Source organism: Dermacentor silvarum, chromosome 4 (genome assembly GCF_013339745.2).
Source record: "Dermacentor silvarum isolate Dsil-2018 chromosome 4, BIME_Dsil_1.4, whole genome shotgun sequence".
NCBI lineage: Eukaryota > Metazoa > Arthropoda > Arachnida > Ixodida > Ixodidae > Dermacentor > Dermacentor silvarum.
The window spans coordinates 6572365-6600271 of NC_051157.2; the positions used below are offsets into that span (position 1 = coordinate 6572365).

The 27907-nt window shown below is 46.9% G+C and overlaps 1 protein-coding gene across 1 annotated transcript in view; it reads right to left on the reverse strand.

Moving 5' to 3' along the window:
• The window catches only part of LOC119448029 (SH3 domain-binding protein 1-like), a 43923-nt gene extending 18526 nt beyond the window's left edge, over positions 1 to 25397 (reverse strand). The window contains exons 1-6 of the mRNA XM_049665127.1: positions 25393 to 25397; positions 22690 to 22861; positions 22083 to 22192; positions 13860 to 14118; positions 5887 to 5967; positions 5354 to 5536 (exon numbers count right to left, since the gene is read on the reverse strand). Of these exons, the coding sequence (XP_049521084.1) occupies positions 5354 to 5536; positions 5887 to 5967; positions 13860 to 14118; positions 22083 to 22192; positions 22690 to 22861; positions 25393 to 25397 (810 nt within the window). The remainder of the gene's footprint in view (positions 1 to 5353; positions 5537 to 5886; positions 5968 to 13859; positions 14119 to 22082; positions 22193 to 22689; positions 22862 to 25392) is intronic.
• Positions 25398 to 27907: the final 2510 nt, after the last annotated feature.

Below are 27907 nucleotides of genomic sequence, written 5' to 3' on the forward strand. Positions count from 1 at the left end.
GAATAAAGCAGCATGTGTTTTGAGCGCTAGAGCATGATAAACATTTTGATGCCAATAAGAACAAACTGAGCGTATTTTGGTGCTCCGTGCACTTCCCCGAAATGTGTCCTAATTTTTTATTGCACAGATTTTGCCCAGATTTTAGTAATGTTCCTGTCCAACCTTTGCTGACTCTAGTCATCGCGTGCGCTTCCACCAATGAGAGATGATAGTGAAGGAGGCATGAGAGATGAGAAAGGAGGTCTGCGGACGGCGACGAACACACTAAACTGAGCAATGAGCTAAGAAAGGGTAACGCTTTAAAAGGCACTTAGCAGATTTTTGTTCTTAGCGAAAATATCACGTAAACATTTCCTTTCTGCAAATGTCCGCCTGGACAAGTAGCCTATATACAAATACGGCAAGGACCTAGATATTTGTTTCTTTTAAAACAACTATTCCACATAAAAAGGAACACCTCCTATAAACACACGTCATCCAGAAGGCAGCCGGTCTTCTTTTATAGACAGCCGGCTTTACATATATGTATACATATATATATATATATATATATATATATATATATATATATATATATATATATATTTGAAGTCAAACTTGCCCTTGGATTCGGTGATTTCAAGTGCTTGAAGGATAGGACGCACGATAGGACGCACGTTCCGGCGCAGAGTGCGGTCTTCATCAGGGAATACATATATTCCCTGTCGCCATGTTCGTGGAAGACATGACGAGATTTTTCCGTCGGGCGACCCACTAATGCCAGAAGACAAGAAGGTGCGTCGTTTAATGCGAGGCGCAAAAGAATAGCTTTTCGCGGGCCTTGTGCGCAATCCTCCTACAACAGTGTCTCATTTCGTCTGTACGTGAGGCAACAGTCATCGAACGCATGCTTCGGCAGCGGCTATCACAGTATAAACGCCAGACTACCATGACTGCTGCATGCTCGCTTGTACCTGCAAATGATGACAGGGAGTCGCTTACCGAACTAATACGGCAGGTTGTTCGAGAAGGACTCCAGAAGTATTATGCATCGGAACCGACATCTCCGAGTGCCGCGGCTCTCACGGACGTCCTTTTCGGGAGGAAATCAGGCAGGTGGTTCATTCCTCGCCACCAACGCGAACCGAACCTCCCACGCTCTTGTACGCGGATGCTCTTCGGGTTTCTACGCCGTCGACGGCCCGTTTCTCGCAGCCACCTGCAGGGCTTCCTAGACGCTTCCCAAGCCCAATCCACCGCACGACTCTGCAAGCAGACTTTCGTCCTGGTCCGCGGAAGTCAACGGTATGACGCACTCCCGACAACAGTCCGTTGTGCTCCCACTGTGGGGAGGCTGGACACTTCTATCGCGACTGCCACTACCGACGGACTGGTCTGCGGGGATACCACCGGACGCCCGTTGCCCGCGCTACGGTGAACGCCCGCACAAAATCGAGGAGTACTTGGAAAGCAACCGTCTTCCTCCTGTCCCTCAGCGAAGACGGTAGCGGTCGCCATCACCTCGTCAGCACACATCACCAAACCGCGCTCGACCCGCCTTTGATTCCACTGGAATCACCGGCGGAATCCCGCGTCGGGGAAACTGAAAACGGCGACGTCCCGGGGTGAGGCCGCTGTCATGCAAACCGTCAAACATCCGCCGACGCCACTCCCTCGCGACATACCGCAGACGCCTTCCTTCGAAACCACGAAAAGAACTTCTGCTGCTATTACTGTTTCCGCCGATTCTTATCCGGTAACTGCACTTGTCGATACGGGAGCTGATTACTCGGTTATGAGCTCCAAAATAGGCAAACCACGATCCTAGTTACGAACTTCAGTGGCGAATACAAGCACTTTGCGAAGCATACCACCATGGCCTACTTTGAAACACTGGACGGGTTCAACGCATGTGCTTCGGTAACAACAATCTCGATGCAGGAAAACAGCGATATGGACTTGACCTGTCACATCAACGTCAATCCACAGCTGCCACAACTCGAACAGGAGAGGTTCCTCAGTCTACTATCATCATTTAGGTATTGTTTTGCCACCACGTCGAAAGTCAAGCAGACTCCTCTAACCAAGCACAGAATCATCACTGAACCAACCATCCAACCTGTTCGCCAACACGTTTACCGCGCGTCGCAGAGAGAACAGGATGCTATTCGTCATCAAATTAAACAAATGCTGGATGATGATGTCGTTCAACCATCGACAAGTCCTTGGGTATCACCTGTTGTACTAGTTAAGAAGAAAGACGGTTCACTACGATTCTGTGTCGATTATCGCAAACTGAAAAGATCACGAAAAAAGACGTGTATCCTCTTCCTCGGGTTGACGACTCTTTGGATCGCCTGCGTCATGCTCGTTACTTTTCTTCAATGGGTCTACGTGGCGGGTACTGGCAGATTGAAGTTGACGAACGGGACCGGGAAAAAACAGCCTTTATAACACCGGACGGTCTCTACGAATTTAAGGTCCTCCCTTGTGGATTGTGCTCCGCTCCGAGCACATTTCAACGCATGATGGACACAGTTTTATCTGACCTCAAGTGGCACTCGTGTTTAGTTTACTTAGACGATGTAGTTGTTTTTTCAACCACGTTTGAGCAACACATCGAGCGGCTTGAGGCGGTTCTTCAGGCCATCCGCACCGCCGGCCTGTTTCTGAAGCCCGAAAAATGTCACTTTGGATACGAGGAGCTTAAATTTCTGGGTCACATTGTCAGCAGCACCAGTGCGCCCCGAGAAAGCCACGGCAGTTGCTTTGTTACCGATACCGAAGACGAAGCACGCATGCACGCCGATTTCTAGGCTTTGTGCGTATTACCGCCGTTTTGTGCCCATTTTTTCTGATATTGCCAAACCTTTGCAACGACTCATCAACAACGACGTCACATTTGTTTGGGGCCCGGCACAATCCGACGCTTTCCACGACCTTCAACGACGTCTACAGACACCGCCGATCCTTGGTCACTTTGACACAGAGGCCGACACAGAAGTGCATACGGATGCTAGCAACGTTGGTCTCGGAGCGACACTCGTACAATTTAAAGCTGGTGTTGAACGCGTTATTACCTATGCCAGCCGCACGTTGTCTGCTGCTGAAAAACACCACTCTGCAAATGAATAAGAATGTCTAGCGGTCGTGTGGGCTATCCAGAAGTTCCACCCATACTTGTACGGACGCCCCTTCCGAGTCGTCAGCGACCAGCACTCTCTGTGTTGGTTGGCGAATCTCAAGGACCCTTCGGGCCGTCACGCAAGATGGAGCCTTCGGCTGCAGCAATTTGATGTGACAATTGTCTACAAGTCTGGTCAGAAACACACCGACGCCGATTGCCTCTGCCGCGCCCCCGTCGAACCCGCACCAAAGGTACTGACGAGGACTGTGGTTTCCTTTGTACTCTTCCATCTCTAAACGTGGCTCAACAGCAACGCCAAGATTCAGACCTGGAACCCCTAATTGAATACCTTGAAGGACGCCGCCAACAACCCCTGCAGCAGTTCGTGCGTCACGTGTCCTGTTTCTGCCTACGCAGCGACGTCCTCCAGAAGCGGAACTTTCATCCAACGGAAACCATTTTCCTACTCGTTATTCCCGCTTCTCTCCGCGACGACATTTTACGTGCATGCCCCGATGAACCAACGTCCAGGCATCTTGGTTTCACGCGAACTCTGGCAAGGATCAAGCAGAAGTACTACTGGCGAAAACTTACAAAAACCGTGAAGCAGTATGTCACAAGTTGTCGTGATTGTCAACGTCGCAAAGTTCCACCAATGCAACCAGCCGGTCTTTTTCAGCCTGTACGACCTCCTTGCCAACCTTTTGAACAGGTCGAGAAGGATTTACCTGGCCCGTTTCCCAAGTCTTCAGCTGATAACCGCTGGATTGTTGTCGCCACCGATTACATTACTCGATACTGTGAAACCCAAGCCATTCAGCGACCTACTGCTTCAGATGTGGCCAACTTCTTTGTCAAAAATATCGTTATTCGACATGATGCTCCAGCTGTCATCACAGACCGTGGTACGGCCTTCACCGCGCAGTTGGTCCGAGATATTCTGCAGCTGAGTTGTACAACGCACCGTACGGCAACTGCGTATCACCCGCAGACCAATGGGTTAACTGAGCGTCTCAACAAAACGATTGCAGATATGCTTTCCATGTATGTCGCCACCAATCATAAAAATTGGGACGAACTGCTCCCGTATGTGACATTTGCGTATAACACTGCGCTTCAAGAAACCACCGGGTTTCCTCCTTTTCGTCTGGTCTACGAACGCAACGTCACCACTATGATCCACGTGATGCTCCTACCAACTTCGTCTGATACGACCGTCCCAGGTACGGACGCTTTTGGTGAACGTGCCGAAGCAGTACGGTAGCTTGCACGACAGCGAATTCTATCTCGGCAAAGTCAACATGCTCGTCGATACAACATACACTACCGGGACGTAACATACAGGCTGGGAGATCTCGTCTGGGTTTGGACCCCTACACGTCTACGAGGCCGCTCAGAAAAATTATTGCGCCGTTACTTTGGACCGTGCAAAGTTTTGCATCGCCCAAGTCAAGTCAACTACGAAGTTGTCCCTGCAGAAACATCGCACCAATCTCGTAGACCACGTGCCTGTGACATTGTTCACGTCACCAGGATGAAGCCCTACCATGCACTCGCGCTGACTCCATTTCACAAACTTTGTGGTGCGCTCCCTGTCCTCACGCCCGTTGTCGTTCTCATTTCTTTCATTTTCTCCCTGTGGTATTTAACCTGTCACCAACTTTTATGGCTTAACTTTCACTGTTCTTCCCTGTAGTGGCATCGACACGATGCCTCTTTTTCTTTTTGGAAGGAGGTGTAATGCGGCGCGTTGGTTACGCTGGAGGACGAGGACGAAGAAGTTGTTTTTGGTGGCTGCTGCAGCTAAAAACAGTAACCAGCCGTTGGCTCGGAACTGACGGCTTGTCGTTTCCTCTCGCGACAATACATATTCCGTAAACAAGAAAAATATTTCGTTTTTCGGGAAAATATTTTGTCGATATGAGCGCTAACAAGCGCAGCTGGACTCGAACGATCGTACGGTATTCTTCAAAGTCTTCATAGCTCAAAAGCACGCGTCAACTCTGTGCTTCTAGTACATTACATACACTGCGGTCCAGCGTAATGGTGTGAAAAGCCATTGACACAGCTGCTTTTTTCCTGTTCGTGTCTTTGTGCACCTAAACATTGTTAAATCTTAGCCAGGGCTTATCGCCCTGGGTGCAGCGGCTTCATGCGACCGAGGCAACAGGAGAGCCCCGGCGTTGCATTGCGAACCACACTCCCTCACCCATGAGTGCCCATGTCGCCAGCGTGCGACGCTCTCACCTGCGGAGGCTTCGGTGACGACGCGGGCGAATCCGCCATAATCATGTCGTGCAGCTCAGCCTGGCGCCTCGACTCCCTCTCAAGGCTGTCGACAAACTGGGACGCGGTGCACATCGTGAACGCATCCGGCCTCGCGTCTACGACCGCCTCGCGGGTGCTGCGCTTGCGGGCCATGAAGATCGCCTGCGGAGAGGACGTTCTGCGATGAGAGATCACCATCATGGTGTCGACGGAGCCAAGCGCTTTAGATTTTGTTTTTAAATGCGTGTGGTTTAAACGAATGCGTGTATTCCAATGGCGTTGGAACATGTTGATTGGGGATTCAACACCACGAAGAAGGCAGACAACGGAGCCCTCCGTTGCGTCTTTCTCGTGGTGTTAAGTCCGTGCTCAACATGTTCCGTGTTGGGAACAAAACTTCTCTTTTGCTGTTACTTGTTAATGTGTTAGCGTTTTTGGTACCTCACGCACAATTCGGAGACTATCTATATACCTATCTATCTATCTATGTCTCTAACCGTCTCCCCACCTACCTGGCTCACTGGGTGGTCCATGGGTAGCGCATCGGGCTGCTGTGCGGGGTTCGAAATCAACCGCTGGACCACCTTGGGTCCCTGAGTATGTAGCAATGTGTACACTGTGACAATGTGTACATATGTGCTGCTCTTCAACGAACCTCTTTCACGCCGGTGGGGGTAACTGTAGATGCGGGACTGAGTAGGTACCGCAGTTCGAAGAAACTTATATTCGATTATAAATAGCTTGGGCCACTGGGTATTTGCCACTAGGCATGTGTCACTAGACATGTAAACACGCTTGTCCGATTCCCCAAAATTGGTAGGTTCCAGGATGGACAAGCAGAACAAGGCATAGGGATTCAAGAAGTCGGCTGAAATAGCAGCTGAGTGTGGAGTGGGACAAGAATGGCCAGGAGCATTGAGCTACACAGAAGTGGAGAAGTAATTGGGAACAAAAACATTATTGCCGGCTACAAAGAATTGAAGAAGTCGACAACATAACCAGCCGAGTGGGAAGAAGAAATGAACAAAATAGAACCAGATCGTGCGTTTAGCTAGATTTATTGAGCTACAAAGTAGAGAAGAAGTACAAGTGAAGACATTTCAGTTAACATCGAAGAAAGCTTCTCTTGTCACCCTTCCCCACGTATGGGTGGGATCCCCCGATTTTTAAGTGCGACGCACTTTAGGGGCCCGGGCTGTCGGCGTGTAATGTGATCTCATGTCGTGGTCACGCGCAAAAAACAGGGTCAAATCAAGTGCAGAATTGACCAAAACCGGTTCAAAATAAACTAACATAATTCAGAATAATTTAAAAGATAGGAATACTCATGAATTAATCGAATTAATTAACAGAAACTCGTGAAAATCGTTTCTCAAACGCCGGTCTGGTACCAACGCAACGTAAGAGAGGAGGCCACCATCCCACAAGCGCCCGATGCCTCCTCACTCCAGCGCTACTCCAGCACCCGATCAGCGCGCGCCGTGTGGCAAGAGAGAAGGAACGGGGCTTTAGTTGGCGCGCTCCGGAACTTCCTTCAAGGAAGTTCCAATGGGAGTGCCGTAGTGAATTCTAGCGACGTCGCGCAGACCCTTTTTTTTTAATAGAAAATCTTAGCGAGTTACCACCACTTTTCCACATGGGGTATGTTTCTAGCCTCTTATCGTGGGCCGATCACGAAGATAGTGCAGCTTAAAAATGTGGGCTGATATGTGCTATTGGGTATGTACCCCTGGGACCACTGGTTGCCGCGATCTTCATTAATATATATATATATATATATATATATATATTGCAAGAAAAAGAGAAAGCAGTAAAGTGCGGCTCTCCCCTACACTCAAAGAATCAGTGAGGTGACGTAAAAATCGCATACGTGCCAACAAACAAAGACAGAACTCGTACGCGTGAAAGACCCTTTGGAAAGGTCAAGGTTTCCAGGGGTAATCTACAAGATACCATGCAAAAGCTGTGACGCATCCTATACTCCTATACATAAGTGAAACTGGGAATTTAAACAGAACGATTCAGCAGCACCAGAACGATGTCAGGAAAGGCAATGCAAGTTCGAACGCCTTGGCGGATGAACACATGACTACTAACCACATCATCGATTGGGATGCTGCGAGCATAATCGCGACCGAGAAACGCCTATCTTCACGACTACTCTTGGAATCTTTACATATTCGAACGACTAAACACGCGACTAACCGGACACGGGGTAATCTCCCCGAGATATACATGCGCACTTTACGCCACTTAAAGCATAAATAATCGCCCCCTCTCGCGCCCATCTGCACTGTGAGCAAGGGACCCGGAGCGGTCTCGAAACGGCATTTTATTTTATTTCCTTTTTGAACCTTGGGCGGGTGCCCGTTTATTTTGACAATGTATCACCCGCGCCTGACGAGTTTTCGTCCAACTGTGCACTATAAGAACACTCTTAAGCATTTCCTGCGTACAAGCCAGCGCGTTGAGGCTCTTGGCGCGTTTTATTGCAATATTTGTTACATGAACAGTCCATGCGATCTTCTACCATCGTCGGTAAATACACATAAAGATACCGATTTCATTAGTTTTATTATATTTTCTGAAAAACATTACTCACACCAACTGTAACTCACACCCTTTGCGTCAGAATTTGAACGCCAGGTGGCGAAATATGTCTACGCGTGTTCGTGTTCAAATCGTACAAGCTGGTGCACAGAAGCAGCTGTACACACAGAAGTGCGTGCAAGGTTAGGACGCTTTGCTTGCTGGAGCGAACGGTAACACAACTATGCAGATCCTGTCAGCTTGTGCCATCGTTTTTTCCACTCGTAGTAGCCACCTGTTGGTGCGGGGTTTCTGCAGCAAAGCACCGTATCCCTCAGATCGCGCAAACATGCCTCCGCGTGTTTATTGTCAGAAAGCCAGCCGAGAACTTGGTGTGAAGCTAGGAGGGCCCGCATACGGCGCCAGGAACGCGGGAAGAACGCCGCAGCTCAACGCCGGAGTCGCCCATACGCGGCGCTGCGGGAACAGGAGGCCTAGCCGATGCTGCTCGCTCTGATCGAGTTCTTTCTGTCCATGTGTGTCTGCGCACGTCACGCCACGCTTGTTTACTTAGCCAGCTAATCTTTACTGCGATTCATACCAACGTTTAAAGATACGCTGATTCATACTGTCACTAAAGCTACCAACCTTACTTCGTTTAATATTCTAACATGTTGCTATCGCATTTATTGCATCGACCTTATGGCGAAGTTGTTATTATTGCAATAGCAATTATATGGACACTCAAAAGAGGATTTCTGCCGTCGACATCGCCGTCGCCGTGGGGTTCCGTATGACGTCAACGACGATGAAATCGTCGCCGCGCGCCGGACGCTGTATGTGCGAGTGAGAGGGCGCGAGGGACGCGCGCTTTCACGGGGAGCGAACGCACGGCGGAGAACAACCGCGCGTTCTGCGCCGTGCTCCCTCAAGGGCTGCAGAATTAAGCGTCTCTTTCCTCTTTTGCAATCACCATATATATAGAGCAAACGCGACTTCTTCCGTCGCGCGAAAGGCCGTGGGGGGACGGGAGGGTGGGAGGGGAGGCGACGTTTAGCTGCGGCACCAAATGCTTATTTGTATAAAAACGTTTCGACGCGAGAAGGTGGTAAAGACTTCCGACGCTGATCGACGAGTTTCCCGTTCTAATCTCGTCGAAAACCTCCGAGCATAGCCTCCTATATTTTTTACATAGCCTCCTATATTTTTTTATATAGAAGGCTATGCTCCGAGCCGTCCCCAGAGGTCCTGGCAACAGTCACCAACGCCGCGCGCGTTCGATGCGAACGCGGGCAAAACGGCGACGGCGTCGACAACAGTTTTGCGCGTTGCTGGTGCCCCTGCATGTCCAAGTTTATAAAGCTGATAAAGCTACAATCCTTACTCCGTATAGCTATCTACTAATTTGCTATCGCAATTCACGCTTCGCCTTTCGGGTGAAACTGCGAGATTTTTTTTAACAGCGGAGCTGTTTAAGCCGGAGGTTGCCCCGTATAGCACAGACCAGAAACTACGCCTGGCGATTACGTGACCGCGCGTTGCCTAGCAACCACTTGGCGCAGCTGCGCCTCGCTTCGCCGCCGCTCCGCACCGCCGCGCCAAGCTGCTACGACCGCGTACCTGCTCCGTCTAGCCATGAAGTCACTTGGCGTTTCCTAGCAACCACATGTGCCTCGCTTCGCCTAGACATGTCAGCGCTTCGCCAGGCCGCGTCTTGAAGCGCGTCGTGCGGCCAAGCGAGAATCTGCGCGTCGGCGACGAGCCGATCCGGAATACCGTGCGGAAGCTGCAGCCGAGAAGATCCAGAGAACGAGAACGCCAGAGTCTGCGTTTAAGTATCCAGCGTCGTCGGGATAGCGACCCTGGCTGTAGCTTGGTCGATCACAAGCTCCGCTGTTTGCCTTACACCACTAGTGCAAGCTGCACTGATTTTGTAAATCTATCAATAAAATTGTCTGGATTCGAACAGAGGACATCTAGCCCGTGTGCCTGATACTGTAACCATTACGCCACGGACGCTTTTCCTCCGTAACGGCGTGCCTCATAATCTGATCATAGGTTGGATATGTTAAATGCTGGAAATTATTTAAAACGAATTAGCACATCATCATACGTCAAAGTGTGAGACGATCCCGAACACAGTGCAGTAAAGAAATCTGAGTCCAACACTGCTCAGCTACTCCCCTCGCGCGAAGAGTGACGTGCGGTGACTCCGCGCCTATTATTGCGATAGCAATTATATGGACACTTCAACCGGATTTCTGCCGTCGGCGTCGCCGTCGCCGTCGCCATCGCCGTGAGGTTCCGTATAGATAAAATCTTCGGCGCGCGCCGTATGCCCGAGCGGAAGCGTGCGGGGACGCGCGCTATCACGGAGACCGAACGCACTCAATCTCCGACGCGCAAGCAAGGAAGCGGGAAGCCAGCGCCGGAGGGAGGGGGGGGCGCACGAGAGGGGGGGGGGGGGGCGAGCGACGAGCGCACAACAACCGCGCTCGTCGCTCGCCCGCACCGTCTCTTATCTCCACACGGCTCTGACCTTTCTATGCGCTGTGCATTCGCCGCTCAGTTTCCGTTGAAGCGATAGACCGCACGCACCTTCGCCCACTGCGGCGTATGCGCTTGCTGCCAGCGTTTTGACAGTCGTTGTCTGCATACATTCAGTGTGATCTATTCATGTTTGTTTGTGCGCGCTCACACCGCGCTTGTTCATTCAGTTAGTAATAGTCGGGCCACATTTTCTACGCACGCTACACATGCAATGCTGCCCGGATCGGCAGTGCAGCGCTACAGGTGTGTCCCTTCGCAAGCGCTGCCCACGGGAAGAGCTTCTCATCAACACCACCGTTTCATACGCGCCTTCTCGTGGTCATCGAGTCTCTCTTCATGTCGGTCTACTTACGCCGCAGCACACCTGTTTACTTAATCAGCTCATGTTTACTACAATTCATATTGCTACCAAAGCCGCCCACCTTACTTCGTATGACATTGCTGTGTTGGTATCGCATTCATTGTTTCGCCCTTAGGGCGAGACTGTGACATTTTTTTCATTCCCAACTCGCTGAGAAAGACTTTGGCTTTCATCGACTTGAACTGGGAGGTTGAATCACCGTCCAACTTTTTGTAAGACAGACAGTTTGCAGACATTTTATTCAGATGGCGTTCCCAAGACGAGGTTACAGTAATTCGAGTGGGAAGCGAATATTGTATTGCATACAGCAATAACTTCATTTTCCCGGGAAGAGTGTCTCCTAATTTGCAGAATATGCCACATGCCCTTGCCCTGTTTTCTGCTACATGCACTACGTGCTCATTCCATTTCAAATGCTCATTAAAGTTGAACCCAAGTGTTTTTACGTCCGACACAATATCTATCTTTTCATCTCCTGGGAAGATATCTAAGTTAGACTTATGTGTTTTTGTAGAGGGGTAAACAAAACAGCCTTTGTTTACTTTATGTTTATGTCTAATGTATTTGTTTTAGACCATAGGAATAGATTACATAGTGTGGTATTAGCTACGCGTGATCAGCTACACGTGATTTCTAGGCTATACGATTGTGGAAGAAAAGGGCTGTGTCCTCAGCATAAATTTGAACTGTGCTGCGTCACTAATGTTTGTTATGTCATCGATGTAGTATATGTTAAAAAAATACAGGCCCTAGTGTACTCCCTTGGGTAACCCCTGCTTGTAAGTTTAGTAAACCTACTCACTTCAAATACTAACGCATTGATTTCGTGTCTTCAAGTAAGAATTAGAAAGTTCAAGAGGCAGGCCTCGAAATCTTTAGAGGCTTTAGAATCTTTAGAATCTTTAAAGGCTTTAAAGAAGTCTATATAGACACCAAGTGTTAGTATTGTTTGCTGAAAACCATTTAATATTAGCTCTTTTTTGTGTTAACGGAGCCATTTCCGTTGACATACCTTGACAAAAACCGAACTGGAGCGGAGTCAAAAAAGGATATTTCTGACAAAACGAATACGACCCTTGTGCAGACAACTTTCTCCAGCCCCTTTGAAATGATTGGAAGTACTGATACCCGTCGATAACTTGGGAGCTTGTTCCTGTCAACAGATTTGAACAAAACGGTCACTTTTGTGCATTGCATACTTGACGGAAATACCCCAGTAGACAGAGAAAGATCATACATGTGGGCAAGCAATGGAAGTAACATGTCAATAAGCACCTTCAGTCCGTCCACTGCATAACATACATCTGCAAAGATATATACCACTGCCCGCAGCGATTATTTCCAAATTACAAGCAACTTTCACTAGGCAGTTGAGACAAGAATTTTCTTTGTCATTGTTCTAATTACCCCAACGCAGTTCTGAAAGCACATTAGCACTGCTTACACTATATTGGTGCAGTTTCTACTTGCTACCAAATATATCTGCCTGAAGTAATCGTTTGTAATCGTTAAACAGTTTGTGGCGGTCAGGCATAGTATTGAGCGGGACAGATACAGTGCGGAAATCACGTGAACTTTGCCGCAGGAGAAAAAAAAGCAGGGCTATCCGACTTTGAAAGCAAACGAGGTGAAATGCCGATAGCCGAGGCTTTTCTCTAATAAATTCATTTGCACGAGCACTCCACAATGCGCTTACGTTGTTTACGTTACGCTGACAACATATAGTAAACGATGTGTTGAGACTGCTCATTCAGTGACATGAGGAATGTTGATGGAGCGTTGATGCACACAGACATCTTTTTCGCGTGAAACGTCTTTGCTCTGAACGCAGGAGATTGAGCCATGAGCGGCGCAGGGCGGTCTCGGGCGCCACAGTTCAGCTGGGGTCACTTCTCCACCCTATATAGTGGCCAGCACGCACTGCAAAACGAATAGGTATTACACCGTAGGACGCCCAATAGTTGCAACAGGCTGGTTTCAGTTCAGACAACCATGTCCGGTTGACACCTTTAAATTGCTCGAAAAAAAAAACGCTATGTAATAGTTCTTGTGGCTGCAAAAGCGAATCCGAGCTTAGTTTCTCGATGAAAGATAGTCTTTATGCCTTAGGCCACCGTCCGCGAAGTGCGCATTATTGGCACGTTCTCATATTATTATATAAATAGTTTTCACACTGTAAACGAAATATTTTCCCCAATGATATAAACTTAAATTTCTTGTCACGAGTATAAACATAATTTTGTGAGGGCTTCAGATATAGAAAAAAATATACAAATATAGCACAAACTGTAAATTGGCTCACATTTTCACCCTTTCTTCTACATCAACTGTCAAACTTAGAGGGCTAAAACTTTTTCCACACATCAAGAAGACTATTGCAGTAATTTATGGCAATTTTTATCTTTCTAAGCGTTTTCTTTCGTGTTCAAAATGGGCGCCCAATGTACCATATTTGTTCCTAAGTAGAAATTTTAAGAAATTGTACAAAAGGGCCTCACTTTTTATTTCTTTCAAAACGCTTCCAGTGAAACTAAGGCATACGCCCTATCTCAACACCTCAAACAGTATTTTGCTTTTTGCTACACGTGTACACGATATGACGGAACAAATACGGCCCATTCGCGTAATTTCATTTGTGGGTGGTAGTGTACACTGGAGTTTCTTTGCTAGCTTTTTAATGTGTTAGTAAGAGCAACTTGTGTATTTGGCTGCTTCCATTTCTGCGCCCACACACCGCCTGCCGCACGACGCATCGCGTACTTCCTTTGCGGCTGCGTCTCTGATGCGCAGCCTACTCGAATGTTTACTGTCGCACAGGGCGCGCACCCAACGCCAGGCGTTGCCGCGCGTGTTGTGCTGTGTAGCACCTGGCTCGCACAGAGATACGAGGACTTGTTGTTATGTGATGACAGACCAAAGAAAGATGAAAGAGAACGTGCATGTCCGCACGTAGGGTGGCCAGAGCAATGCAAGCCTCGAGTCCCTCGTTTCGTCGTTCGTGTGCCCCACCTACTGGATGCACGCAACGCGTCGTTCCATACGTGCCTTCTCGTCGACGTTGTTCCACACGTCGTCCAGGAAGAGGACGAGGCAGCGGACCACGGTGGCGAGCGCGGCGTGCTCTCCATTGGCCGGGTGCTCGACGAAGCTGGCGCCGGGTCGCCACAGCATCGAGGGTCCCACGAAGTGGCCCGCCAGCGCGGGAGTGGTGTGGCTGCGAGGCACGGCCCGGCACACCTTGCGCAGCACCAGCAGCCACTGGCGCAAAAGCTCCTGGTGGCACTCCGGCAGGCACCTGCTCGTCCTGGCGGCACAAGGAACGTCAGAGAACGCGTAGAAATGAAACAAAAAAGAAAACCAGTACTGGTGAGCTCCACTCGGCTAAACGCAAAATGCACCCATAACGATAATGCAACCGGAGCGCCTAAGCAAAACGCACAACCACCTAAACTCAGTCGCAACCTTAAAAAAACCACTGCTCGTCACAAGTATAACCTATAGCCCGAGCTGTGACGTACTAACTGGGAGAGCCAGTGCGACAATCCCACTGAGCCGTGGCCGTCGGTCCCTTTGGCGCCTTTTCTGGCATTCTGAACCAGAGAACCATATCTCAATCCCGCTCCGCTTAGTTTCCTCTTATTGTGTCTTAAGCTATTGGTTTGTGTGCGCGTATGTATGTATGTATGTATGTATGTAGTATGTATGTAGTATGTATGTATGTATGTATGTATGTATGTATGTATGTATGTATGTATGTATGTATGTATGTGTGTATATGCAAGTACACACATGTGTGTGTACTTGCATATACAAGTACACACATATGCAAGTACTTGCATATGCAAGTACACAAATGTGTGTGTACTTGCATATACACACATGTGTGTATGTGTGTTGTGTGTGTGTATGTGTGTGCGTATGTATGTATGTATGTATGTATGTATGTATGTATGTATGTATGTATGTATGTATGTATGTATGTATGTATGTATGTATGTATGTATGTATGTATGCATGTACGCATTTATGTATGCAGGTATGTGTGTGTACGCGTGCATTCGGATATGCACGAATTTTGTATCCCCTATTTTTGTGGGCACTTTATGTTTCTCCACCAAATGGCGTGACTGAAAGTTACATACTTAATCCCCGCAAACTAACTTTAAAGACTGGCATGCACACGTGGCATACATGCCCCCGAAAGGACGATTTTTACCAGCCACGTTGTACTATCGCTCGTGATTCACAAATACAAGTCCTTAAATGTGCACAGTGTTACTGTTAGGGAGTTAAGAAAAGTTTACGTGCCAAAACCACGATTTGATTATGAGGCACGCCGTAATGAGGGACTCCGGAATAATCCTGGGGTTCTTTGACGTGCACCTAAATCTAAGTACACGGGTGTTTTCGCATTCCTCCCCCAACGAAATGCAGCCGCCGCTGGCCGGAATTCGGTTCCGCGCCCTCGGACTTAGTAGCGTAACGCCAGTACGCCACCACGGCGGGTCAGTTTGGACGTGTCGAGAATGACTACGGAGGTCATATAATGTAATCAACAAATGTGGAGGTATACGCTATGCATATACTAGTGTATTAAAAGGCTTTAGAGCAACGGCAGAAGTATACAACCCCAGTGGCCTATATCTAGGGTCCTTCGTTTTCGAGTAAAACCCGTTATTTCCCGACTTTTTCACCGCGAACAAAAATTGATAAAAATTGGGCTATACCCAATTTCTGCCCAAAATTAGCACTTTCGTAAACGTGGATCGAGTGGCCGTGCGCAAAGAATAATAATGGGTGCAGGTCTTACAAAACTAAAGAGAGCTGCTCACCTTTTGCGAGCAAGTGGTCATGATTATATCATATAGTCACGCAGATTAATGATCGCCCCATATTCCTGAAGAAAATCCAAGATCCTAGTCACCAACTCCAGTGGCGAATACAAGTACTTTGCGAAGCATACCACCATGGCCTACTTTGAAACACTGGACGGGTTCAACGCATGTGCTTCGGTAACAACAATCTCGATGCAGGAAAACAGCGATATGGACTTGACCTGTCACATCAACGTCAATCCACAGCTGCCACAACCCGAACAGGAGACGTTCCTCAGTCTACTATCATCATTTAGGTATTGTTTTGCCACCACGTCGAAGGTCAAGCAGACTCCTCTAACCAAGCACAGAATCATCACTGAACCAACCGTCCAACCTGTTCGCCAACACGTTTACCGCGCGTCGCAGAGAGAACAGGATGCTATTCGTCATCAAGTTAAACAAATGCTAGATGATGATGTCGTTCAACCATCGACAAGTCCTTGGGCATCACCTGTTGTACTAGTTAAGAAGAAAGACGGTTCACTACGATTCTGTGTCGATTATCGCAAACTGACCAAGATCACGAAAAAAGACGTGTATCCTCTTCCTCGGATTGACGGCTCTTTGGATCGCCTGCGTCATGCTCGTTACTTTTCTTCAATGGGTCTACGTGGCGGGTACTGGCAGATTGAAGTTGACGAACGGGACCGGGAAAAAGCAGCCTTTATAACACCGGACGGTCTCTACGAATTTAAGGTCCTCCCTTGTGGATTGTGCTCCGCTCCGAGCACATTTCAACGCATGATGGACACAGTTTTATCTGACCTCAAGTGGCACTCGTGTTTAGTTTACTTAGACGATGTAGTTGTTTTTTCAACCACGTTTGAGCAACACATCGAGCGGCTTGAGGCGGTTCTTCAGGCCATCCGCACCGCCGGCCTGTTTCTGAAGCCCGAAAAATGTCACTTTGGATACGAGGAGCTTAAATTTCTGGGTCACATTGTCAGCAGCACCAGTGCGCCCCGAGAAAGCCACGGCAGTTGCTTTGTTCCCGATACCGAAGACGAAGCACGATGCACGCCGGTTTCTAGGCTTTGTGCGTATTACCGCCGTTTTGTGCCCAATTTTTCTGAGATTGCCGAACCTTTGCAACGACTCATCAACAATTACGTCACATTTCTTTGGGGCCCGGCACAATCCGACACTTTCCACGACCTTCAACGACTTCTAGAGACACCGCCGATCCTTGGTCACTTTGACACAGAGGCCGACACAGAAGTGCATACGGTTGCTAGCAACGTTGGTCTCGGAGCGACACTCGTACAATTTAAAGCTAGTGTTGAACGCGTTATTGCCTATGCCAGCCGCACGTTGTCTGCTGCTGAAAAACACCACTCTGCAACTGAAAAAGAATGTCTAGCGGTCGTGTGGGCTATCCAGAAGTTCCACCCATACTTGTACGGACGCCCCTTCCGAGTCGTCAGCGACCAGCACTCTCTGTGTTGGCTGGCGAATCTCAAGGACCCTTCGGGCCGTCACGCAAGATGGAGCCTTCGGCTGCAGCAATTTGATGTGACAATTGTCTACAAGTCTGGTCAGAAACACACCGACGCCGATTGCCTCTGCCGCGCCCCCGTCGAACCCGCACCAAAGGTACTGACGAGGACTGTGGTTTCCTTTGTACTCTTCCATCTCTAAACGTGGCTCAACAGCAACGCCAAGATTCAGAGCTGGAACCCCTGATTGAATACCTTGAAGGACGCCGCCAACAACCCCTGCAGCAGTTCGTGCGTCACGTGGCCTCTTTCTGCCTACGCAGCGACGTCCTCAAGAAGCGGAACTTTCATCCAACGGAAACCATTTTCCTACTCGTTATTCCCGCTTCTCTCTGCGACGACATTTTACGTGCATGCCCCGACGAACCAACGTCCGGGCATCTTGGTTTCACGCGAACTCTGGCAAGGATCAAGCAGAAGTACTACTGGCGAAAACTTGTTGTCGTAATTGTCAACGTCGCAAAGTTCCACCAATGCAACCAGCCGGTCTTCTTCAGCCTGTACGACCTCCTTGCCAACCTTTTGAACAGGTCGAGAAGGATTTACCTGGCCCGTTTCCCAAGTCTTCAGCTGATAACCGCTGGATTGTTGTCGCCACCGATTACATTACTCGATACTGTGAAACCCAAGCCATTCAGCGAGCTACTGCTTCAGATGTGGCCAACTTCTTTGTCAAAAACATCGTTATTCGACATGGTGCTCCAGCTGTCGTCATCACAGACCGTGGTACGGCCTTCTTCCAGTAGTTGGCCCATGATATTCTGCAGCTGAGTGGTAGAACGCACCATACGGCAACTGCACATCACCCGCAGACCAATGGGTGAACTGAGCGTCTCAACAAAACGATTGCAGATATGCTTTCCATGTATGTCGCCACCGATCATAAAAAGTGGGACGAACTGCTCCCATATGTCCCATTTGCGTATAACACCGCGCTTCAAGAACCCACCGGATTTCCTCCTTTTCGTCTGGTGTACGGACGCGACGTCACCACAATGCTCGACGTGATGCGCCTACCATCTTCGTCTGATACGACCACCCCATATACAGAAGCTTTTGTTCAGCGTGCCGAAGAAGCGCGGCATCTAGCAGGGCAACGAATTCTATCTCGGCAAATTCAAGATGTTCGTCCATACAACACACGCCACTGAGACGCAGGATACGAGCCGGGAGATTTCGTCTGGGTTTGGACCCCTATACGTCAAAGAGGGCGCTCAGAAAAATTATTGCGCCGTTACTTTGGACCCTACATATGTATTTCTGCATCGCCTAAGTCAAGTCAACGACGAAGTTGTTCCAGCAGCAACATCGCACCATTCTCGTAGACGACGTTCCTCTGACATTGTTCACGTCATCAGGATGAAGCCGCTTACCACTCGCGCTGACTCCTATTCACACATTTTGTGGTACGGTCCCTGTCTTCACACCCGTTGTCTTTCTCATTTCTTTTATTTTCTCCCTGTGGTATTTCACCCGTTTTGTGGCTTAACTTTCACTGTTCTTTCGTGTAGTGGCATCGAGACGATGCCTCTTTTTCTTTTTGGAGGGAGGGGTAATGCCGCGCTCTAGGTACACTCAAGGACGAAGAAGTTTTGGTCGCTGCTGCGGAAAACAGTAAAGAGACGTTCGCTCGGAACTGACTGCTTCCCTTTTCCTCTAGCGACAATATTGTTAATATCGTTAATGTATGAATATGGTATATGTCTTGTTTTCACCTAACAAGCGAATATAGGCGTACATAGAAATAAATGTTCAGTGCCTGCCGGCGGTAAGGGAACAAACCATGTTGCTTTTTTAAAAGAAGAAAACAACAAGGGTGCATTGCATGTCACTTCCCGCACCTCGCATACGTATAAACATCGGTTAAGCGCGGATAAGCGCATTAACGCAATGCTGCTCTGCATTGCGAACAGTATCTGTGACAGTGAAGGGAGCCAAATACTTTACGTCCAAAAGTAGCTGATTCGTCTTTGGTACTCTATAAATTTTGTTGCAACAACGTACGATATACTAGGGACTCCGCTGCGTATGGCGCCCTATCTTGGGGACAGAGTGCGCCGAGTGCTGGTAGATTCGCGTGCGCGGTGTTCTCGCCGCTTAGTGCGCGTTGAAGCGAGAGGCAGCACGCAGGTCAATTTACTTGCTGCTGCTGTGGCGCTTCCTCACTCCAGCGTTTGACAGCGAGTTTCATCCAGTGAAATGTGTTCATTTAGCTGGTAAGTGAATGTTTACAAGTTTATACTGCAGACAAAACTACTATCCTTACTTCGCATGGCTGTCTAATACCCGTGTCACACGAGCACGTTTGGAAGGCCTTCCAGTCGACGGCCTTCGAAACGCCACAACTCTATCGACTCAAAGGAGTTGTCGCGCTGCTACACGGAACTTTTGAAAGGCCGTTGAGTGGTTCAGGCGTTTCTCACAAAATTGTGTGGCGCTGCGGATCTTTATTTTCGTTTTCATGTCAGCAAAAGTTAAACAACATTAAAGCCACTTAAAAGCACTGTACTTTCTTTTATGTTTGTTTATACGGCGAAATGGCGGCGATACGACGGCAGCCGGCAGCACATGGAGTAGAGGGAGAGGGTACTAGACAACATGGAGGAAGGAATGAACACAAGCACGTCGCTGTTATCGAGAGTATGTGCAGTTCGCACATATGAAGTGGCAAAAATACTTTATTGAATAATAATTAACACTAATATACAGTATTTTTAGAGCATTTTGGTTTGATTTGTTCTTTCTAACCGTGAGTACGAGCACACTGTGAACGAGAGGGCATGTTAGCGCTGTTTCCGCTTCCGTTGCTCAAAGGCCGTCGAGATTTCAATAGAGTTGTAGGGTGCTCCGTTGACTCGATAGACTATTGACTCGGCGGCCTTCGAAACCGCCCGTGTAGCAGCTCGAACTTGACCTTTGAGTCAACTGACTATCGGTTGGAAGGCCTTCCAAACGCCCGTGTGACACGGGTATTATAAATTGCTATCGCAATCGCTGCTTCGCTTTTAGGGCGGAACTGCGAATGACTTTAATTTTCCAGGTATTGATAGCGAAACATTAACTTATCAACTAACCCAAAGGAGACCAAATACTTCCTTAACATATGTCTAAACTACAATCTATAACATCCAACTCGTGTCACACGTGACTGTGCCAATATTTTTTACCTTCTATTGGCCACTAATCTTGATAGTCTATCATCTATTAGCTACATCCAAGGAGTCAGTGACCTCAAGGTTTACATTTACTCCTATTCGTCGCCGGATCCACAAAAGAGCTAAAACGCTATATGACAAAGAAAATTATGAAGCCATTAATAACGAACTTAGCACCTATATTATAGCTTACGAGGCGAATTCTCACCTTAAATCTATTCGTGAAAACTAGCTCATATTTAAAAACAATTTATTCGAACTGATACGCGAATTCATCCCAGTTACCAGCTTTCACGCTAATTCTCATAATCTCTAGATCACTAAAACGTCTCGAGAATACAAGAAACGCTATTTCAAGACGGCTAAACTGTGAGGTAATGCCAGGCATGGGAAAAGTATTACTCAGCGGGAATAGCTATCTGACAGCTTCGTTTTCGTATTCGTATTCGCTTTCCTTCTTTATCATTGATTTGCCAAATATGCTAACTAGTTACCCACGCAAATTCTGGAAAGTAATTAATCGTTATATAGCAAACCATGCCACATTTACTAACGAGATGAGTGAAGTGCTTACAGAGGCAGAATGTTTTGAAATGTTTTAATCACTTATTTTTCTCTCTCTTAACTAAACACGCCGCCTTCTACAGCTTCCTTCAGTAACATTACTTAATCCATGACGGCTATTCATTTTGCTGCTAATGGCGTCTCATCTGTCATTGAAACCCTTAGGCAATCATCAGGAGCAGGACTCGTGTTAAAAAGCATCAAGTACACCTCATTTGATTGCTTCGTTTTCCTCTTTACGAAGTCGTAACTACAGGTACTATACCAAACGAATGGGAAAGGTCGTTTCCATCTTCAAATCTGGTAACGAGAATTCCCCGATAAACTACCGACCGATCTCAACCAGCGTGCCTTTCAAGCTCATGGAACACGTCATTTACTCTCATGTCATGAATTTCTAACTTATTCATTCCTCCCATCATGGGTTTCGCAGGGGTTTATTTTGCGAGGCACAACTGGTCATCTTCATCCACAATCCTCATGCTAATGTTGACGTTAATGTTCAGACAAATGCCATTTTTCTTTGCCCAGACTTTTGATAATGTACCGCACCACCGCTTAATGCAAAGGTTATTCTTTTTAAACGTACACTTTAACGTACTAGCTTCGATCAACGAGCTTTTGTCTAATCGTCCCCAGTCAGTGTGTATATCTAACCATTTGTCTAAACTTATTTCGGTATCGTCTGGTGTACCTCAAGGTTCTTTACTCGGCCCCTCTTATTCTTAATACTCGGGGTAATAATTTTTAAGTTTTATGAAAGTTTTAAAAATCGCAATTTTTTACATATTTCTGTAATCCACCTCTTCTAGACCGGGAATAGACAAAAAGAGACAGACATGTTATCGACTTTTGTCTATAGACAGTCTATAAACCGGGAGTAGACAAAAATAATTAACACCTTATCTACTCTCGTCTATACACTAGGAATGAACAAAAAGAAAGATACCTTAACGAATTTCGTTTATAGGGTGACTATAGAGTGGGAGCAGATAAAAAGAAATAGGCACGTTATCATCTTTTGTCTACAGACAATCTGTAAATTTTGCATAGACAACGGAGCGCAAACAAATCTATAGGAGTGCAAAACAGTCTACAAGAAGTCTACAGACATTCTATAAACTGTCTAAATTCATTTTTGTAAGGGGCATGGCGACACTTTGTGGAAGAACAGACCTCATCAGCTTCGCCTTCGTTTCGAGTGTGTTCTTGGACGCGGCCACGTCCATCCAGTCGTCGTAAAAATCGTGTCCCAGCAGTGGAGTCGGCAGGCATTGCAAGAAGTTCTGCAAGTTGCACGAAGGCGGGGGTGTCGCAGCTATACATTTGCGCTATGCGTGCGCCAAGCAATCCACTGCAGGCTACACAGGGTGTTTCACGTAACTTGAACCAAGGAATAGTGGTTAACCGCAGCTGAATGAAACCAACGACATATGGTTTGCCATCATGTGGCGCTCCTTAGAGTATCTTTTTTTATATTCCGCTTCATTAGTTATTTACTAAGATCAATTATGCAAGATTTTTAATATTCATTTGAGGGCCAAGTGCGTTTCGTCACGTTGTAGAGGGGATTCACAAACGACCGATACAATTTCTTCTGGCAACGTATACATGCTGAGTGGTGATTTCTTTTTCGGTGTTTAAAGAAAGCCCGCGAAATATGAAATAAATCCACGTGACTGCGCTCATGCGCCATCGTATTGAAGCTTTCTCAACCGTATAATTTGAGCTAAAGAAGCAATACCTATTGTGATACAGATGAACGTAAGAAAACCCATTTCACCAGGAACACTGCTGCGTGGACGTAAATGGAGTAGGCATGCCACTGGATGGTCTCTCCGCACTCCAACTTGGACTTGAGCTCCACGCAGTCCGACACCAGGGGACGCACGCCAAACACGTGCACGCTTTCCGGGCCATGGACATACAGCACTTCCAGCAGCTCCTGCGCGGCTCTCCGTGAGGGGGAAAAAAACTGCGCGCTCCTGGTTCATTTGAAGAGACGATGTTATAATAAATAGGCTTCAAAAAAAAATCGCGATGGACACTTTCTCCGTGCAGCATAAAGCATCTGGGTGTTCGGAGGCAAATGACGTCTGAACGAATCAAACGACGAAAGACAACAAACTCGTGCGGCCTTTTCAGCAGATACCAAAGCACTTGATCATCACACATATATGATCACCATAATGATTATATTATGCCAACTGCAATACCTCTGCCAGCGAGCGTAACACTGGCTCGCGTCAGCCCGCACGTTCCACCTAATCCACTTTCGTTGACACGGCGATTATATAATTTGCATGACCCCCAACAGCACTTCTCATATACTGCCGTTTCTCGCCTAACATTTGCGGTTTTTCGCTTCTTCTCTTTGGTATCACGAAAGCCCCACAGTAACGGCAGAATCTATCGGGAACCCAATTGCGTCGCTGCGCTACCTGGCGGCATCAGCCGCGTGTAAAATCTCATGCATTGTTTTCGCAGGCATATAGTTTTTCTATCTTATTATGAATGGCATGCCAAAATGAATATACCTACGTACCAATTTGCTGAGTTCTCTAGAGTGACGTGCCGTGCATCTTTAGCGCAAGGGTGATATTCTGGACGTCGCCAAATTCAGACACACTTTCAAACTCGGTAATGGCGTCATTTTGAGCTTTCAGCCAATGGGAGTGGCAGCCCTTCAGCCAATCGGAGCTGACAAGATGGCGAATCTGACAATATGGCGAAATTTGCCAATGTCCAGAACACGACCTACTGGAACTACAGACCTGCACAGATGTCCGGCTTCTATGGGAGCAGCTTGCGCCCACTTTCGTTCAACCGGTGGCCATAGGTGGCGCTTTTATAACCTGTTCGTCTGCTACTCGGCGAGCGGCTGGACGGCGTTCGAATGTGTGCGCCTGCTCTTCTGTAGCGGGCTGCTAGCATATATGACAATTTCTTGCGAAGACAACAGCTAGTATGTCAAAATTGTTTAAGTGTACTCATTGTAGTGTTATGTAATAACGCGTAAAATAGTTCACGAATTCTTTCTAGCTTTGCCATTATGCGGAAATTTCGCGCCGTTCCACACAAGAAAAAAAAAACCTAACTGATCGAGTGATTGTTTACGTGTTTGTTCGGCCCGTCAAATATGCATCGCAAAGCTTTTATGAAACTGTGAAAACTCGTGCTAGAGTCCTTGCTTTGTTCTGCTTTACATGATGGCACACAGCAGTATACCATAATGTGATCGTTTACGTTATCCCACCTGTAATTAACTCAAGCAAGCTGCATGTAGCCAAGGCTGAAGTTACATGCCTTCTGCAGCGTCTGCAGATTCACGCAGTTTGTGTGTGGTCTGCGTATACATATCGTCTGCGTGATTCTTTTAAATTAATTTCCTTTTCATATCAATGTATCAAGTTCTTTGTTATTGTATTTCATTATTACTCCATTGTACTATATTTTATCCTATGAATCTTCTGGTAATCAGATTTTTCCCCCTTCTGCGAAGGCAACGGGGAGAAATGTTATCGTCTGCCGGCTGTACTCATTTTTCTTTCTTGCACCGCTCTTCCTACTGTATCTCGTGATTGAAATTAGAAGCAATCATATGCAAATTTTGTTTTCTTTTTATTTTCGTGAATTTATGCATTTACAAACAATGTAAATGATCTGTGGCTGCCGAAATAGCAGCACGAGCGCTGGAACAGATCGCAGATGCAGACGACAGCGAACAGGTTATAACTAGCGCCACTCTGCTCGTACGTTATATCCCTAGCGGCAAAACGGGTGAACTAGACCAGGCGTGCTGGAGCAGGGAGATCTGTGCAGGTCTGTAGTTCAGTAGGTCTTGGTCCAGAATAGCACCCCGAGTTACACTATGGCGCTCGGCGGAGAGCACCTGCAGGCGCGTTTGGCGAATTCCACATCTCATGTCGCCTTCCGGTGCATCACAGTTGTGTAAACTGGGATAATGCCTCAGCGTGATGCCCATATCGTTCCTATATAATAATATATCAGATATGTGTAACTCGATAAGGTCAAGTTGCAAGCGCTGCAAGTGTGCACAGCTGTCGCTTGTCAACTGAGGAAAGCGAGAAGCTTGTCGCGTAGTTGTCGATAACCAAGGAAGGCTTGAGCTTCAGGTACGTAACACGATGCGCTGCCGAGCGAGACAAATAAAAGCTGCTGCCAAAAGCTTGCATTAGTGGTAAAGGTGAGAGTTGTCCTGGCACCACTTTGCCAAGTCCATGCCTGATAATGTCATGTCGGCGATTTGCCACGATAAAGAGTCAATTGAATCGTGTATGAAAATGAACGCATACTTCGGCGAAAACATTCCTGCGAGAAAACGTACTCTTCGCGTGACGCTTTAAGAGCACTGTTCGCTCTCGTCCATTTTAAGACCGACAGAGAGTATAACTACCGAGACATAGGAAAGGAATGTGCATCCATGCAGGAGGAAAATTCCATTTTAAGGTAATGAGCGACGTGCCCCATCCCTGGGAATTAAAATTGGAGGAGGGATGTGTTGCCTTCAGTGGTAGTTTTACTCAAGACTGAAAAATAGTTTGAGAAAGAGCATACGTTGGGAGATTCCCAAGTGCATAATTTATCACTTATCCCTCTTATGGCAAGACACGTGCCGATTTTATTGTTTCGGTTGTTGTTTTTTTTCCACCCTCTAGAGGTAGCACCGGTCGGAGTAATATTCATAGGGCCACTCGCAAGTGCATGCAGCGCCAGATGTGTTATATGCCTCGTTTTCAGGTGACCTTAAAAAAGGGAAAGTGAAGCCAAAAATCGACCATAAAGTCGGTAAAAGAATATGTAAAAAAATTGATGACTCAATAAGACGCTTTAGGGCATATCATCATCATCAGCCTATATTTATGTCCACTGCAGGACGAGGGCCTCTCCCCGAGATCTTCAATTATCCCTGTCTTGCGCTAGCTGATTCCAACTTGCGCCTATCACTTTCCTAACTTCATCACCCCGCCTAGTTTTCTGTCATCCTCGACTGCGCTTCCCCTCTCTTGGTATCCATTCTGTAACTCTAATGGTCCACTTGTTATCCATCCTCCGCATTACATGGCCTGCCCAGCTCCACTTTTTCCGCTTAATGTCAACTAGAATATCGGCTATCTCCGTTTGCTCTCTGATCCATACCGCTCTCTTCCCGTCTCTTAACGTTAAGCCTAACATTTTTCGTTCCATCGCTCTTTGTGCGGTCCTTAACTTGTTCTTGAGCTTTTCTTAACCTCCAAGCGTCTGCCCCATATGTTAGCACCGGCAGAATGCAATGATTGTACAATTTTTTTTTTTTTACCGACAGTGGTAAACTCGCAGTCAGGTTTTGGTAATGCCTGTGCTGTGCACTTCAACCCAATTTTCTTCTGTAAGTTTCCTTCTCATGATCAGGGTGGCCTGTGAGTAATTGACCTAGACAAATGTACACCTTTACAGACTCTAGAGGCTGACTGGCGATCCTGAATTCTTGTTGCCTTGCCAGGCTATTGAACATTATCTTTGTCTTTTGTATATTAATCTTCAACCCCACTCTTACACTTTCTCGGTTAAGGTCCTCAATCACTTGCTGTAATTCGTCCCCATTGTTGCTGAATAGGACAATATCATCTGCAAACCGAAGGTTTCTGAGATATTCGCCGTTGATCCTCACTCCTAAGCCTTCCCAGTCCAAGAGCTTGAATACTTCTTCTAAGCATGAAGTGAATAGCATTGGAGAGATTGTGTCTCCTTGCGTGACCCCTTTATTGATAGCTAGCTTTCTACTTTTCTTGTGGAGAACCAAGGTAGCTGTGGAATCTTTGTAGATGTTTGCCAAGATATTCACGCATGCCTTCTGTACTCCTTGATTACACAATGCCGCTATGACTGCTGGTTTCTCTACTGAATCAAATCCATTTGCACAATCTTTGAAAGCCATATAGAGAGGTTGATTGTACTCCGCAGACTTCTCGATTACCTGATTGAAGACATGGATATGATCCATCGTAGAATATCCCTTCCTGAAGCCAGCCTGTTTTCTTGGTTAATTGACTGAAGTCAAGTGTTGCCCTGATTCTATTGGAAATTATCTTGGTGAATATTTTATACAATACTGAAAGCAAGCTAATGGGTCTGTAATTCTTCAATTCTTTAACGTCTCCCTTCTTATGGATTAGTATAATGTTGGCGTTCTTCCAGCTCTCTGGTACACTTGGAGTTGTGAGGCATTGCGTATAAAGGGCGGCAAGCTTTTCCTGCTTGATATCTCCTCCATCTTTGATTAAATCGATTGTTATTCCATCTTCTCCAGCAGCTTTTCTCCTGGTCATGTCTTTCAAGGCCACTTCATCGCTAGTTATAGAAGGAGCCTGTGTATCCTGTTCATCACTACTTCGAATGAAAGTAGCTTGGCTGTTTTGGGAACTGTGCAGGTCAGTATAGAATTCTTCCGCTGCTTTTACTATCTCGTCGAAATTGCTGATATTACCCTGCTTATCTTTCATTCATTGCATACATCTTGGCTTGTCCTATGCCAAGTTTGCATTCTCACTAATTTCATGTTGAAACGACTTCAATAAGATCATTACAAACCCCGTAACATCATATATCAAGCGATAGGTAATTACATGAGGAATATAAATATCGATAAATTATCATGATACTCATTAAACTAATTATGATGATTAGCATGTCGAAGGGGGGAAATGCATCGAAACCTCCGAAAAGTGGCCAAACGCCGAGAATTAATGATGGTAATGGGTAATGATGATAATAATGATAAAAATGGGTAAATAGAGAGGTGAATGAGGTGAAAGAGTGAAAGAGTGAAATGATGGTGAACTAGGAGTGAATTGATGGTAAATAAAAGGAGTTTAGTTGGGTGATAGGAGTCAAACGACAGGTAGTAATGAGATAGAGTGAGCTAAGGTAATGAAGAGTAAATGAGGGTTAATTAAGAGTGAATGAAGGTGAATCAAGAGTGATGAAAATTTTAAACTTGT